Raw genomic sequence first — 14,937 nt, forward strand, 5'->3', positions numbered from 1 at the left:
AGAGGGATAGTTGTTTTCCACAAGGGAAAACATCTGATGCAGGTGCTAAGGTTATTTTTATTCATGGTGAGTTCTCAGAGAGGGCTGGTTTAAATATTGACAACAGAGCATTCTGTGAGGCATGAGAAGAACCAGTATGCACAATTTGGTTTGTAGTTTTGTGATCTCTTAGAAATTCTGTCCCTGGAAGTGCCGGTAAGGGTTACTGTGCAGCTAAGGGATGACTGTTTGTGGGAAAACATGAAGTGCCCTGGTCTGGTTTCCAAGTGGGAGATACATATATATACATATATAGATGTACTATGTATGTAATATTCAATACTGTGTAATAGTATGTTGTTCTCATTACATTGAAATTGAAGGAGGAACAAGCTGCTTTTGGTGGAAGGGATGTGGATCTTTTGCTCCATTCCTTTAATGGCAGAAGGGTGATATAACCCCATGCCCTTCTGTTTGTTTTCTGAAACTGTGGATAAAAGGATGAATCAGTAAGATGTAAAGCACAGGGAATTTCTTGGGGCTGGTGAAGTCTTGCAGTAGGTACATTTGGAGTGTTTTTGCTTTGGGCTGATCTCACTGGTGATGTGTTCCTGGAATGATTATCTGGAAGCTGTGATGTCTTATAGCTGACTTTAAAGTACTAGAAGTTGTTGTGTACTCCCAGTTTGTGCCAGATGATAAAATGCTCTGAGAACCAAGCGGGTTTATCTTTGGGTTCAGTCAGTCCCAGCTACCTGGTCCACAAAACACCTCTTTCAGCTGTGAAATTTAGATACCTCCAGAGAAACTGTGTTCTAGGCTGTCTTCCTCTTGCAGCTGTATGGGTTAATTATGAAATCTTTGAGATGTGAGAGCAGAAAAATATAGGTGGGAGGTGCTTTATAAGCTAAATTTAATTGTTAAAGAAAATGTTATTTCAGTGCTTGTCAGTGGTAACCTAGAAATTCTCATTTCCCTCTTCATGCCACTACACAGTTGAGCTAAGTATAAACTGTGGTTTTATGTTTATTTAGGCATTACTGTATTCTTCTTGTGTGAGCCTTTTTCCAAATCAACCATGTATTTCACTTAGCTAACATAAGTGTCATCCTTTTAAAAACACAAACAAGTCTTTTAAAGTATTAGTTTTATTTCTTCAGGACAAGAGTCTAAGTAATCCTATCCTATCTTTCTTCATTTCATGACTATTTGCTCTATTTGTGACTTTTTCAGTTAATTCATAGAATAATTTGAATTGAAAGAGACCTTTAAAGGTCATACAGTCCAACTCCCCTGCAGTTGTAATGTGTGTATTTTTTGTTAGCTAATGAGGCTTCATGCTGTTAGATTAAGAAGGTATGCTGTGGAACTTACCATCTCTGCACTGAAAGTGAGAAGTCTGAGCAGTAGTGAGCTGAATACTTAATAATGGAGAAAAACCAAATGTGGCAGTGTGGTCCACCTAAGTCTTACATTTGCTTGTTTAGGTGTGAGCACTCGTGGCTTTTATGCGACTGCTCAAATCAAGAAAGCTGGGAACAGGATGTTTTTTAGGAGTGAATGACTTTATGCAACTGAGAGGAGAAGAAAAAGATAAGTAAATCCTGATTGAGAAAACCTTGGCATCAGGCAGAAGGAGGAAGCGTGGCTATTCATGCAGGTGATCCTTAGTAGGAGAAAATTGAAGAGGATTGTTTGTCACATCAAACAGAAGGAAATAGTGCTCTGTGCACTGAAGAAGGTGAAATCCTTAGGAGGATGAGATACGAGAAAAATATGAAAGATGGATTCTGGGATCTAGGAGAGAACCAATTTCAAGAGAAAAGGTTGGACAAAAGGCTTACTTTTATTGGTAGTGGTGTTTGATCTGTTTGGTTTTAATAAAAAAGCAAATCTTTGTAACGAACTTTCATTCTGGATAGTCTTTATTGACAAAGCAAAATAAATTGAGATAGTAGCATTTTCTTTTGCCAAATAGGATAAAATCCTGACACACGGACAGTGTTAAATTTGTTCTTTATATACAGTGAAACATAAACCTGTCAGTGTGCGCATATAAGGGATTTAGAAAGAACATGACAAATATGGAGGTAGCAAAAGGTAGCTAGGTAAATAGGAATATGTGGAATTTGAAGTGTTTGTTGCCTTTAAAAATACAACATTTTGTTTTAGTGTTACAAATACTGAGTGATTTTTCTCTTTATATTTCTTTTTAACAGACTCTGAAGGCAGATCCAGAAGAACTGTTTACGAAACTGGAGAGAATTGGTAAGGGGTCTTTTGGTGAAGTTTTTAAAGGAATTGACAATCGGACTCAGAAAGTTGTTGCTATAAAAATTATTGACCTAGAAGAAGCAGAAGATGAAATAGAAGATATCCAACAAGAAATCACGGTGTTGAGTCAGTGTGACAGTCCATATGTAACTAAATATTATGGATCTTATTTAAAGGTAAGATACTCACTGATGGTGGTCATTTCATTTTACAAGTAATTCTTTTCCAGGCTATCCAGTTGTGCCTGTTTTTGTTGGTGAGGTTTGTCAAACTTGGACTGAAGAAAAATGTATTTTTATCCTTTCAACTCTAAAGAAAGAATGAATTACTATATTTTGTGAAGTATGTGACAGAAGTTAATAGGAAAAAATGCACATCTGTTGTTATTTCTGTACAAAAAAAACCCTTCAAATAAAATGAGTTTGAACTCTAATATATTTAGAACCTCTTAATATTAAGCTTTTTAATTTCAGAAAATTCAGCCTAAGTCTGCATTTGAATTATCAAAACATTAAAAGCAATTAGTATCAGCTGTTTTGTGAAGCTTGAAATTTTTTGTCAAGATTTGATCCCTGATCATTCTAAGCTCTTAGGCTGTCCTTTTGAGGAGGCTGAACCTAGCCTTGGTCTGAGTGATTTAAAAATTAAAATGTGAAAGTAAATTATTTTGCACATTAGGCATAGGTAAAGCTGATGATGGAAGGGGTTCCTCTTGGCTGTCTTGTGAATCTGTTTCCCTTTCCTCCCACTGCCATATTGTTATTGTCAGGATTCAGTTTGGAGTGTGCCAGATACTTTGCTCTTTTGTTTAGGCTTTCTTCTTTTTGCTGTTGTTCTTAATTGGATGGATGTAATGATTTATTACGTCTTGAAGGTAGTGGAAATATCTGGAAGCTTTTGGTATTTATTCCTTGGGCAGACTTTGTTCCTGTCCCAATAGCTCTTTCTTTTATGACAATAAGATGAGAGCCTAGATAAGAGATTGTTGTCTTGGCAGGATTTGAAGTTAGAAGTGGGCAGAAAATAATTCAGTCTGCTTTTGCTTTTGTGGAAGTATTCTATTTATCAGCAAAGACATGAAAGTTCTGAAAGGGGGACCCTGCTTTATCTCTATTTCTGAGATTGCCAGTTAATTTCCAAAGAAATAGGGACTTTTTCTGGATCTGGGAGCTGCATTACTCAAGAGAGAGACAGTTTTTCTTTCTTGTGGAGAAACTGAACCAGTTTGCTTGGATATCTTATCAGTGAAGGGTTTTGGTAATGGTTTTTACACCTGTTAACCTGTTACCAGAACTAGACTTAGATGTTATGTGTAGGTTTGATCTCAGAAGCATCAGAAGGCAGTTAATTGAGCAGAGTAAATTGGATAAATTTTTCCTCATGGCTTCTACTAATACTTTTGAAATTACACTGTCAAGGATTCATAGTTAAATGAAGTATGGCAACTGCAACACAGTGCCTTCCTGATCTATCTGCTTAAACAGTTGTAGCCCTTCCCTGTGACATTCTAGTTCTGTGAGCTGTCCCATCATGTGTTGGTTATTGCAATGAGATCAAAGCCTTGTGACTGCACACAGATCTCAAATTCCTGCTGCTTGTTCCCTATACTGCCTTCATTGGTGTGCCAGCAGTTCACAGAGGTATTTGAATGTGTCTGTGTCTCAGTAGGGGTGCAAGGGAATGTCACACAATCCTTTCCTCTTCTCCCGCTTTTCCTAGTTCAAAGCTCACTTTTCCAGGTTGACCATTCTCTAGGCAAAGGCTTGTGTGACCTGTTTCGTGAGGTGGGTTCCATCTCTTCTAATCAGCAGAGTCTTAAACCAAAACCTTGCTGCCAGTACCAGTGGTGCAGCTGATTTACTTTGTAAATCCATCTCGTCATTTTCCTCTCATCATTTACCCAAACTGGCATAATCAAGGAACAGACTACCTGGGCCTCCAGACCTTTCACCATCATCTCCAGAGCCCTGAAATGGAATGTCTTAGTTTCTAGTTACCCTTGGTGTTGTTTATGTCCACTTGAGAAACCAGCGAGGGGTATTAACTCTTAGAGGATAAGAAGAAGAATATAAGAAAAAGTCTTGATGGGAAAACCTCTTACTAGTTTTAAAAATGGATAATTACAATGAGGCTGAAAAAAAGTATCCAGTGTTCAAATTTGAACTAAGTGAATGTTGATGTTTTTTGAAGGTGTTATTCCAGTGGTTGCTTTTCTAATGAAAGGTGAGAGGAGATTGTAGGGCTCTGTACCCTGAATTAGTTTGGCTTGGTTCAAGTGTCAACAGGGATACTTGTGCTAATTGTTGTGAGGGGGACCCTCTGATATCTTCCACATCCCCTTTTCTGTTCAGTGCAGTGTCCTGTGAGTTTTTCAACTTGTATCAGCTTTCTAAGATACTGCACCAATAGTGGCTGTGTGTGACTCAATTACTTTTGCAGTGAAGTACAGCTCTTTCTACAGTTAGTAGAATGTGCAACTATTCATGTACTCATTGCTTCAGTTCTTTGTGAATGTGTGTTGTTTGTAAGACACTTGGTACTACAGAACTTTTGGTCTTCAAAACAAAAAGCTCATTTCTTTATGCTGTTAAAAATTAATGTATGGTGGTTATTAGGTGATGCTGAAGTGGTAGAATCTTTGCAAAGGTAATGTTTTGCAGTTCTATTTGCTTTCTAAACTAAGAGTCAGGTCTTGTTATCAGATAGAGATAATGTGTCATCACATATATATACACACACACACAAAAATAATATTTAAATGAATTGGTTCATACTCTTGGCTAGAACTCCAACCTTATTTGCTGCACGTCTCTGCTGTATTTGGAAGCCAGGACTGCCATATGTAGTTCTAAGGGCCTGACCATCTTTTAGCTCTGTTTCTGATAGTGCAGATAATCTGTCACTGAGAATGTTCAGCGCATTAATTTTCCATGTGTTAAGTGATTAGGAGATATTATTTCTTCTGTGATTGGCCAGTTTAGCACTAATTATGAGAAAGATAGTCATGTCTTGTCACAGAACAAACGTCTCTGAAGTAAGCAAGTAGGAAAACAATAGGATCTCAGTTTATATTGCCAGCAACTTCACCAATTATCATCCTTTAGTCTGGGCAGCCTCATGCGTGTCAGCCATGTTTCTGGTGGATGTTGGATAGAAAGCGGTACTGTTGATAGGGAACTCTTAATTTGATTTTCTATTAATTATTTTCTATTAATTATTTTCTGTTAATTATTTTGGCAGACAGATTGAAATGGTTTTTGGAATTGCCATCCGTTCTCTAGGTAGGCAGAATGTTTTGGGCTTGAGATTTTTAATATTTGTTTATTTTTTAATAAACCAAATCATCTGTCTTTGAGAAATCTTTATATTGTTCTTCATTCTGTGTTATTCCACATCTTCTTCTGTTAAGCTATGTGATTTTATATGCCATTTTGTTCAGGAACCTGTTGCTTGAAATTTTAGAAGGCTTATATAATACTACTGTGCTTGCCTGAGGCCTCTTGCTGTCTTGAGATTATGTGAGAAGAGCTTGTCAAGCTCTTCGTGCCTACTGCATTATATACGTGGTAGAACAGCTTGAAATAACTATTACAATTTAATGAGTAAATGAAAGTTACTTTGTTCTGGTAGCTTCTTAAAAATAGTTTTGTTTCTAGGTTCTACCTAGAATAGTGTGTTATACCCAAAAGCTTTGTTAAATTTTCTTACTCTGCAATACTCTGTATATCCTAATTGAATATTTTGAAAATGTGTTTGTTTTATAGCAAATTCTTCCTTCATATCCAGAAACTAAGCTATATCTGTTGACATGAAATATTACTGCTTTAGCACGAGTCTTAAATAAGGAGCAACTTATTGCTCCCATAAAGCAAGTCTTGCATTCCCTCTAGGCTTTTTTCTGTAGATCTGTTGTTGTTGGTTTGTGTGCAATTGCTTGTAGTCAGAGTTCATGCAAATAAAGCAAAAACAATAGTGAAGTGGTATCAGTTTAGGTTGTCATTCTGAATATAAATTTATTTGTGGTACACCTTTTTGTCAGAAATCAAGATGTATTTGTATAAAATAGAAATGGAAATGCCCTTTTCTAAATGAATTGTATTTTTAAATACAGTGTCTTAATATTCCCATTCTATTGGGGAAAAAATGGTCTTTTGTCTGCTATAGGATATAAAGTAGTAAGTAGAATAGTAAGTAAATTGCAGTTTCATGGTTTACCTGGGTGGAGATATCTACAGGGATTGTCATTCCTTATCTGCCATGGTGTGTTAAAAACCTGTGTTAATGTTCCTTGCAGTCTTCCAAATGAAGGGTTCATCTGTTCCTCTATGATCTGATTAAATGTTCCGAGAAGAAGAATAGTTCTTTTTAGATCCTTATAGAATTAATTCATGAAACTTCTCTGGCTCTATTTACTGCTTTAGACTTTAGATAAACATCCACATTCTTCCTTGTAATAGATTAAGGATTCTTTTGGTTTTGTTAATTTTTAAAACCTTTCTTAAAATTTGGCTGAAATTTCCTGTCTCTTCTGAGTTTTGCTGTGCTGGAACTCTTATTCCTATGCTACTTATTCCAGAACTTTTTCAGTCTAGAAGCTTGTCAGCTCTGCTTTTTGCATCTTATTCTGCTTTACCAATTTTTCAAGAGCTTAGTTAGATTTGGTTCTATGGTTTTTTCTCCTGTCCCTGTTGTTTGAATTCAGTTATATATTCAAGATTCAGATGTCTCTCTGGTAATGTTTCTTCAGTTTTGTTAATAACTTTCTAAGTATGGCTTTTTTATAATAATGTTTTTATATTTCTTGATCTTGTCTTATTTAGACATATATGAGCAAATTAATATGTGTTTATATTTAAAACATTGAAGATTAAAGACCCTTGACTTTTTTGCATATATGTATATGTACCTTACATTCAAAGCTTAGGTTAATAAGTGTATATGGTCCAAAGATGAATTCAGTGTGTTTATATGTATGTATATGTTAGAAATTCTTTCATTTCCTCATCTCAGACTTCTGTACCTACGTTTGTAGTAGCAGAGCAAATAATTTATAAGTAGTTTCATCATCCATTGTAACTAGGTGCAAATGACATCAAACTGATATTGAAATAGTTTTGTAGTATGTATTTTAAAAAATATTACTGTATTTAAAAAAATATAACTTCTCTAAGCTTGTGTTTCTTCATCCTTCAAATGTATTTTTCTAGCACACTTTGGAGCTTCAGAGAAATACCCTCTTTTGAACTGTTTAAATTTATTGACCCAAGAAGAATAAGACTTGGAGTATATTTCCCCCTTTATTTCACACAGACAGATTCCCATTTTATAAATGTATTTAAAGACTTCTTAAAAAAAGTTTATAGTAAGCAGTGATAGAAGGTTCATAAAGGATAGCTGCCAATAATTTTAATTTTAGGCTTTATGTTACATAAATCCTGCATGGCTTTTTATTTCATGTCTAGGATGTAAGATACCTACTGCTGAAAGTCAAGCTGATGTTTCTATTGACAGCAAGAACACAGAAAATAGCTTCTGGTTAACTTTTATGAGTGATACAGTCTACCGTAATAAAAAAACAAAAGTGTTTTTATGAAGTTTGAATAACTGAACTCTGTTGTACAATGAGTTCTGACAAATGAACTTCAGCAAGAACAAAAAATTATTTATGAAAAATGGTGATTCTGAAATTAATCTGTGGTTTTATTTTTGATGATCAGATGAATGTGAGGTTGGTAAAGAGTGCTGTGGCTGAGCTGTAGCAAGTCTTGTGTTGGCTAGGGCTTTGGTGTGCACAGGATCAGTGATACTCGGAATAATATGGCCAGTTCACAGTGGGCTGCAAAACTGCAATGCAGCCAGTAAGGAGCTTCCCAGGAACTGTTTAAGGTTTGGAGAGCCTGTGTTCCGGAGGATGACTGAAGTTCAGGCTAGGTTTTGTTCTTTTAGAGAAGATTGGAAGTGACTCACTGTGTATATAGGAAAGCCCTTCTGTGTTTAAGTGCTGATACTTTAGTGCTTTCTAATCAGTTATGCCAAAATATGACAAGATGTACTTGCTGAGTGGTCTAGATAAGCAAATTTCATCTGATAATCTCATGTACTGTTTTACCTGGAAAACAGCTTGAATACTGGAACAGCTTTATATGAGGTGGATTTTATGCCACTAGCAGGTTTTTGGTTTTTTAGATCAGTATTTGCTGAATTTAAAGAAGCCTGAGCTCAAATGCTTTAGGAGTCTTATGAACTTTAATGTGGATGTGTTGAATATTCTAGGTAATGTAACTTGGAATGTGGGTGTTTATGTGAGACTTCAATAAGTTTAAAGTTGATGTTTTTTTGCTTTACAAGTTTAACTGTTTTAATTTAACATTTACGAGCATCTCTGAACTGATGTGACCTTAAATTAAATGTATGCTGTGGGTCAGCCAGAAGTTAATGGACTTGGTGCATTCTTTCATCATTTGATATAGCAGGCAGCCTTTGGCAGGTTTCATCATGCTTATCGGGGTGGGAGATGGAATAGAGATTTTTCCTGCTTAACTTTAAGGCTGTAGAATCCACTGCAACAAGGGTGCTACCTCAGCACCCTCAGCACTCAGGGAGAAGTGAAACATGTGAGTAGTTTCTTGATGATTGGTCATTGTGCTTTGTGCCCAGCCCCACAGCCGCAGCTCGTGCCTTTGCAGGCCTGACTTTTGCAAACTCCAGTCCCTGACCTTTGGATGGTGTCAGAACCATGGAGTCATAAAATTGTTAAAGCTGGAGAAGACCTTTCAAGATGAGGCCCAGCCATAAACAGCTCCATGACCGCTATGTTTACCATTAAACCACGTGTTCACATTTTCTGAATGCTTTCAGGGTTGGTGACTACTTCTTCCCTGGGTACTCTGTTCCAATGCTTTACAACCCTTTCTGTGAAGAAATTTTTCTGTGAAGAAATTACTCTGCCTGGTACAACTCGAGACTGTGTCCTCTCATCCTGTCACTTGTTTCCTGCGAGAAGAGACGAACCCCCACCTCACTGCAGCCTCCTTTCAGGTGGCTGTAGAGAGCAATACAGTCTCCCTTGAGTCTCCTTTTCTCCCCCACCCACCCCAGGCAATCCTCATGAGACTTGTGCTCCACACTCTTCCCCAGCCCCATTGTCCTTCCCTGGAGTCATTTAGGCAGGATTAAATTAAAAAAAGCCATAACTATCTTTCATTTTTCCTGCTACAATTGCAGCCATGTTGTCATCATTGCATTTTGTGAGGGGTTGAGGTGCTGAAATACCTTCTTCATTCTCTTGACCAAAGCTAGAAGTAATTGTCTTCACCTGTAGGAATTCCTGCAGCTGGAATAAGAGGAAGGCTGAGGTTGCAAATTCTGTTATTGTGGCAATGTTGAGAACAAGATGAGGTCCACTTTCCTGTGAGCCAGCACATGTTCTGGTGTGCTTATTTTTCTGAACTCTGGTAACCCTTGGTTCTCATTGGGCAGCCCTGGCCTGCAGAGAAGTTGAATGAGTGTTGCCTTCATTTGTCTGTAGTAAATGCGTAGGTGACATCTGGCTGGACTGCTCAGAGGGAGGTATCAAGAAGATTTCTGTAATGGTTCTGATAGGCTCTCAGACCTTGTCAGTCTGATTGAGAGAATGGGTAGAAAGCTTCCATTGATAGAACCCCTTGTAGCCATAAATAAGACAAAGGCAAAAGGATGCCAAAGAACCCATAAACTCTGTTTCTAGAGTCATGTCGTTTTGCGGTGAAGTCCTGTTTTCATGTTTAAAATAGTTTGGTCCCTTCTTATTTCAGACATGTTGGCTTGAACTCTGAACTTTTGTTGCCCACAGTCTTTACTACTTCTGTCTTTCCCTATAGTCATTTGCTGTGTTCTTAATGAGAAAAAAAGTCCCTTCTTTGCACTGTCTTTATTCAAAGATACTGTTTCAAATTGTAGTTTTAGAAACTTGTTATTCCAGTATTTTCCTTTAGCAGTCAAAGGGATTATTAGAACTATCTGGAATCTGCATCATATTGCCCTATTTCTTCACATCTGTTGAAAAATCTGCCTAGTAAACAATGATGACTTCAAGAATTTTGCTGTTTATCAGTTCTGCACTTTTAGCCTTTTATGGCTAAGTAATTCTTACTGTACAAATGTATCAAGGTTGGAAAGCATCACCTAGTGAATGTCAAAGAAAACTGAGAATCTGTAGTAACTATATTTTGTTTAAATACTTAACTGTATCATGTTATTCTGATCTTGTTTTAAATAAAAATTTAGAAAGCTTAATGTAAAATATAATTTATTGGAAGTAATATGTTTGTGTTGTCCTCGTGATGGCCTTAAAAGCTGCCTCTGTATTGCTATGATTGCTGGCCTCTGTATGGTGTGTGTAATTTCACATCTCAATACCTGCTTTTAGGCAGATCTAACAGGTACAAAAAATAGGCAGCAGCAGTATCTTGTTCCCCATCCTGATTACATGTTTCTGCCATTTTGCTTGTGTTGGATCTGTTGGCTGCATCATGACTTGGTTCATGTGGGGAACAAGTTTCCTCAATGTCTTCTCCCATCCCTATGAAAAATAACCTGGCTCTTGAGAAGACCAAACCCCACACACTAACAGATCAGCCAGTTCTGACTTGTGTCTACAGAACTACTAGGTCAGGTCAAAAAGAAAAAATAGAAATAAAAAAATGGTAGACTCGGGTGGCCTAAAACCTGTGAGGTGGGGGAAAAGTACCACACTTTTTGGTAATGGCTTACTTCTAGATTAGCTGTAACACTGTATTTAGTTTGACTGTACTGATCAGGATGACGTAGCATTGCTTTCTTTCTAACTGTATGTAATCTTATGTCAAATGTCCTTCTGTAACTTGTGTGTTAGCTGCTACACTTCTTGCTGCAGGCCTCTGAAATAATTTAAGAGACTACTAATGTGGCATTGAGATGCAAGCTTTTTGCTGCTTTTGCTGCAAAGGGGAGGTCCAACTCTGCCTTGCAAGTGGCTACAGGGGCTGTTGGAACTTCTAGTGAAGTGGTTCAGCTCACTGAGTAGGCAGGGGACTAATCACCTCTTTTTTATTTATATTTTTAAATCTTTTGTTTTAAGGATTAGAGTATTGTACACTGGTGGTTCAGATCAGTCTAAAGTTTTATGCAAGCCCACTGCTAATACATTGTTTATGGAGCTTCTTCCATCAGCCAGCAGTAGAGCTGGAAAAAGAGAGTGTGTGTATGTATTTATGCCCAGGCTTTGGTGCATTAATTTTATGGGCTGGTTCCCCATTTTTTTGCTCAATAGGCTTCCAGGCACAAAGCTTTTCGTCTAGAATTGATTAGTCCTGTCATCAGGTGACAACTGCCTATTGATCTGATGTTCTCATGAACCTCCAAAACATTTTGGTTGAAAACTTATTTACCTACATCCATCATAATCTGGTGGTATTACACAGTATGTTTTTGTTGCACCTTGAATATGAATGTTGGGTAGTCTGTATTGCTCAGTTAACTTTCTTTTACATGAGTATACTTTGGTATTTATACAGCTTCTTGGGTCAGATTGCTTATTCTATGTGTCCTTGTGCTCTGTATGCACATAGCGGTATAAAAGCAGAAGAGTCACATTTTTTACACTTAAGGGACGTGATGGCATGTTGCAAAACATGTTAGTAAGCATTTTTAAATGGTTGAATGTTGAACTTTCAAAAATTCTTATTTGGAAAAAGTTGGTTAGACTCAGAAATATTGAACTTCAAAAGGGAAGTTTCCCAGTGAATTCCCAGGTTTGGAGACTGTAGTAGTTCTAAAACATTGCAGTTCTTGTATTCAGTAGCCAGTGTTTTTAAACAAATTCTTAAAGTTCTTTCATTTATACTATTAAATTCTAAGCTGTTACATAACAGTTGGGATAAAAATGATCATTTGAAAGTACTGAGCTTTCTCCCTTTCTGCTTCCTTCAACAGTTCCTTGAAACAGCAACTTGTAAGAACAAAACAAAAACATAAAAGAGGAAGGGAGAATGGAAATTATTTATGTGACTAAAAGGTGTTTTTACCAGTAATTAGAGTCAGGGTAAAATTTTTGAAGACAAAAAGTGAAAAATAATAAGGGGTTTCCAGAAAAAATATATGGTTTTGGGACTGGAATGATGAGCTTGACAGAAATCTGACTTGAAGATCCTGAGCTACTGTAGGGTTGATGTATGTGTACAATGCCATTAGTAGTAAGAGTTTTGAAGAAGGATTGGCCTATGCGTGTTCTGTAAAGGGAGTAGTGGAATTTATTAGCATGTGAATGCAAAAGGGATAAGAAAAGAGGGTTATAGCTTGATAGGCTGCAGAGCAGGGGTGCAGAAGATGTTGGAAGTTGTGGTAAATGGTAAAAAAGGGATTAAACCTATAAATGGCTTGATATCTGGGCTAAGAAGTAAATCTGATTTGTAACTTTCATTTTGAATTTAATTTGATGTAATGGGTAAACAGGAACAGACGTAAGCATTAGAGCAATTATGTTTTTGGACAATGGAGAAAGTGTTCTTGTGCCTCATGTTTGCTGTTGGAATTTTGTTTCTGGTATAGAGAAGGGAGTAATTATAAACCCCCTGAGTCCTATTGATGTGAACTACCCCAGTGAAGAAAGTTTAGGATACACAAGTGTAGGATGACATTTTGTTGGGGAGGAAATTGCTAATCTCAGTATTCATTGGCTGCAAGGTTCTTTTGTTTGTTCTGCTTTAGATGTAATGCAATTTATCTGAGATAAAGAATTCTGTGAACTAATGCTAATTTACTTTTGGTTCCAATTTCTCGATTTGCTTTAGCTTCCAATTTTCTATTTTGGGACCTTGTAGAGTTGATCAATAACCAGTATCACTCAGTAAAATTCAGTTCCATTTGGAGCTTTGATTATGAGTTACATTTTTGTGCTACTTGCCCTCTTGTTGCCTTTTTACAAGAAGTGAATAGATGGTCTATTGGGATTGTCATAGGACCACATAAGTCACTAATCCTTCTGTGTCTCTGCAAGTGGACTTCCTGGGAAAAGATTTACCCCAGTTAGCAGTTAGGTTTTTCCCCCCATACGATAATGGCTTGGTAGATATGGTTAAGAAGTACTTATTTACCTGGTAGACAGGGAAGGGAAGGATGAATCTTGTCAGTCCCACTAAGAATAAGAACGGTAACAGTTTAAAGGCTGTAAGGGATAGGATTTTTCAGTTTTCCACCACTGGGTTATGAAGCAAGGAAAAGGAAAGTGGCTGTAGGCAGGTGGGAAGAGGAAGAGCATGGGTTTATGTACATTTAGTATTCCAAAGCAGTGGTTACCCATTCCTTTATGAAGTGAAATATGTGCTGTTCTTCTGTCATTGTGCAAGCTTCTTGAATTTACTAGCTAGGAGCTGGTTTTGCAGCCAATTCAAGAAATACATGTCTATATATTCTACAGTGCTTCTACTGTAATATACTTTGGTAGAAGTTAGAGATCCAGATTGCCCACTAGTTTGCAGCTCTGGGAAATCATGTGCTTAATATGACATGCCTAGGCTTGTGACAGCTGATCTGTAAAGAAGGATTTCTGTGGTAGAAGGGCATGTGCCCAGGAAACGTGCCAAGGAGGCTGTGAATATGGACACTGTTAGAGATGACTCACATTAGGGAAAACATGGAGCTTGTGGCTTTAGCATGTTGGCATGCAAACACAAAAGTCTGCTAAATGCTCTGGAGAAGGAATCTTTTTTCAGTGCTGTGACAGATCATTCATTGTAGTGGGGTTTTTTTGCAAGCCAGTGGCTCTGCAAGCTCTGCTAGAACTAGCTTATGGCAAAAAGGATGCATTTAAACGTTAATTGTATACTGCTGTGGTGATTGCAAGAGGTAATTGTTGAAGAGTGTCTACTGCATTAGACAGTAGAATTGACTAGTATGTATGTCTAGGAATTAAAATGTGACATTTTTCCTTGAGATGTGAAGAGGGCAGAAGTTCCAGAGTATTGGAGAATGGTTGCAGAGGCAAACAGCTTTTTTATACATGTATACATGCATAAAATACTGCATACTGAGGTGGTTCTGCTTAGTCTGAAGTGTCATGTTACCTGTGGTTTTCATGGACTTCACAGAGTCCAAACTGGAATAAACAGTTCTTCTCTTTACTTAGTTTCTGTTCTGCGTTTGCTACCCAGCAGATGCCTTTATTTTTTCCTTTGTGGTTGAACATGTTAGATGGCTGACAAACCTTGATGAAAGGACATAAATGCGCCACATGCAAAACCACAATGATTTCTTTGATTGCAGGGACCTTTTGGCCAGCTTGCAGTAAGGACTTGTGTTTAGAAGAGAACCTTTGGGCTCCTCCGTATCTCCCTCCCCTCAAAGGGATGGCAGCCCCAGGACAGCTAGCATTCATCCTGACGCCAGGAGACTTCAAAGGAGGTAAGCGCCTCAGAAACGCTCCCCAGACAAAATACTTGTCAGTCCTGCACCCCAGCGTGGTAATAGTCTTTACTACAGCGTTACCATCATTCATGGCTTCTTTGGGACAATCTTCTGAGAACTCTATGGGGCCTCATCAGCTTGTTGCAGCCCCCTTAAGATTCATTAAGTTGTCCACTGCTGTCAGTTTGCTTAAGAATGTGCCCCCAGTGGAAGGGAAAAAGACATGTTACACTTCTGGAGTATAACTCAGACATTTGCTCTTCT

General features: G+C 37.6%; 1 protein-coding gene across 2 annotated transcripts in view; it reads left to right on the forward strand.

The window, feature by feature from the left end:
• Nucleotides 1–14,937, forward strand: part of STK24 (serine/threonine kinase 24) — a 53,219-nt gene that overhangs the window by 11,859 nt on the left and 26,423 nt on the right. Inside the window, exon 2 of one of the 2 annotated variants that reach the window (XM_083884770.1) lies at nucleotides 2,199–2,429. In XM_083884770.1, coding sequence (XP_083740896.1) covers nucleotides 2,199–2,429 — 231 coding nt within the window. Of the gene's footprint in view, nucleotides 1–2,198; nucleotides 2,430–14,548; nucleotides 14,671–14,937 lie in introns of those variants that run through there. The other variant, XM_083884771.1, reaches the window with a different exon arrangement.

The sequence above is a fragment of the Zosterops lateralis genome (assembly GCF_965231275.1).
Source record: "Zosterops lateralis genome assembly, chromosome: 2".
NCBI lineage: Eukaryota > Metazoa > Chordata > Aves > Passeriformes > Zosteropidae > Zosterops > Zosterops lateralis.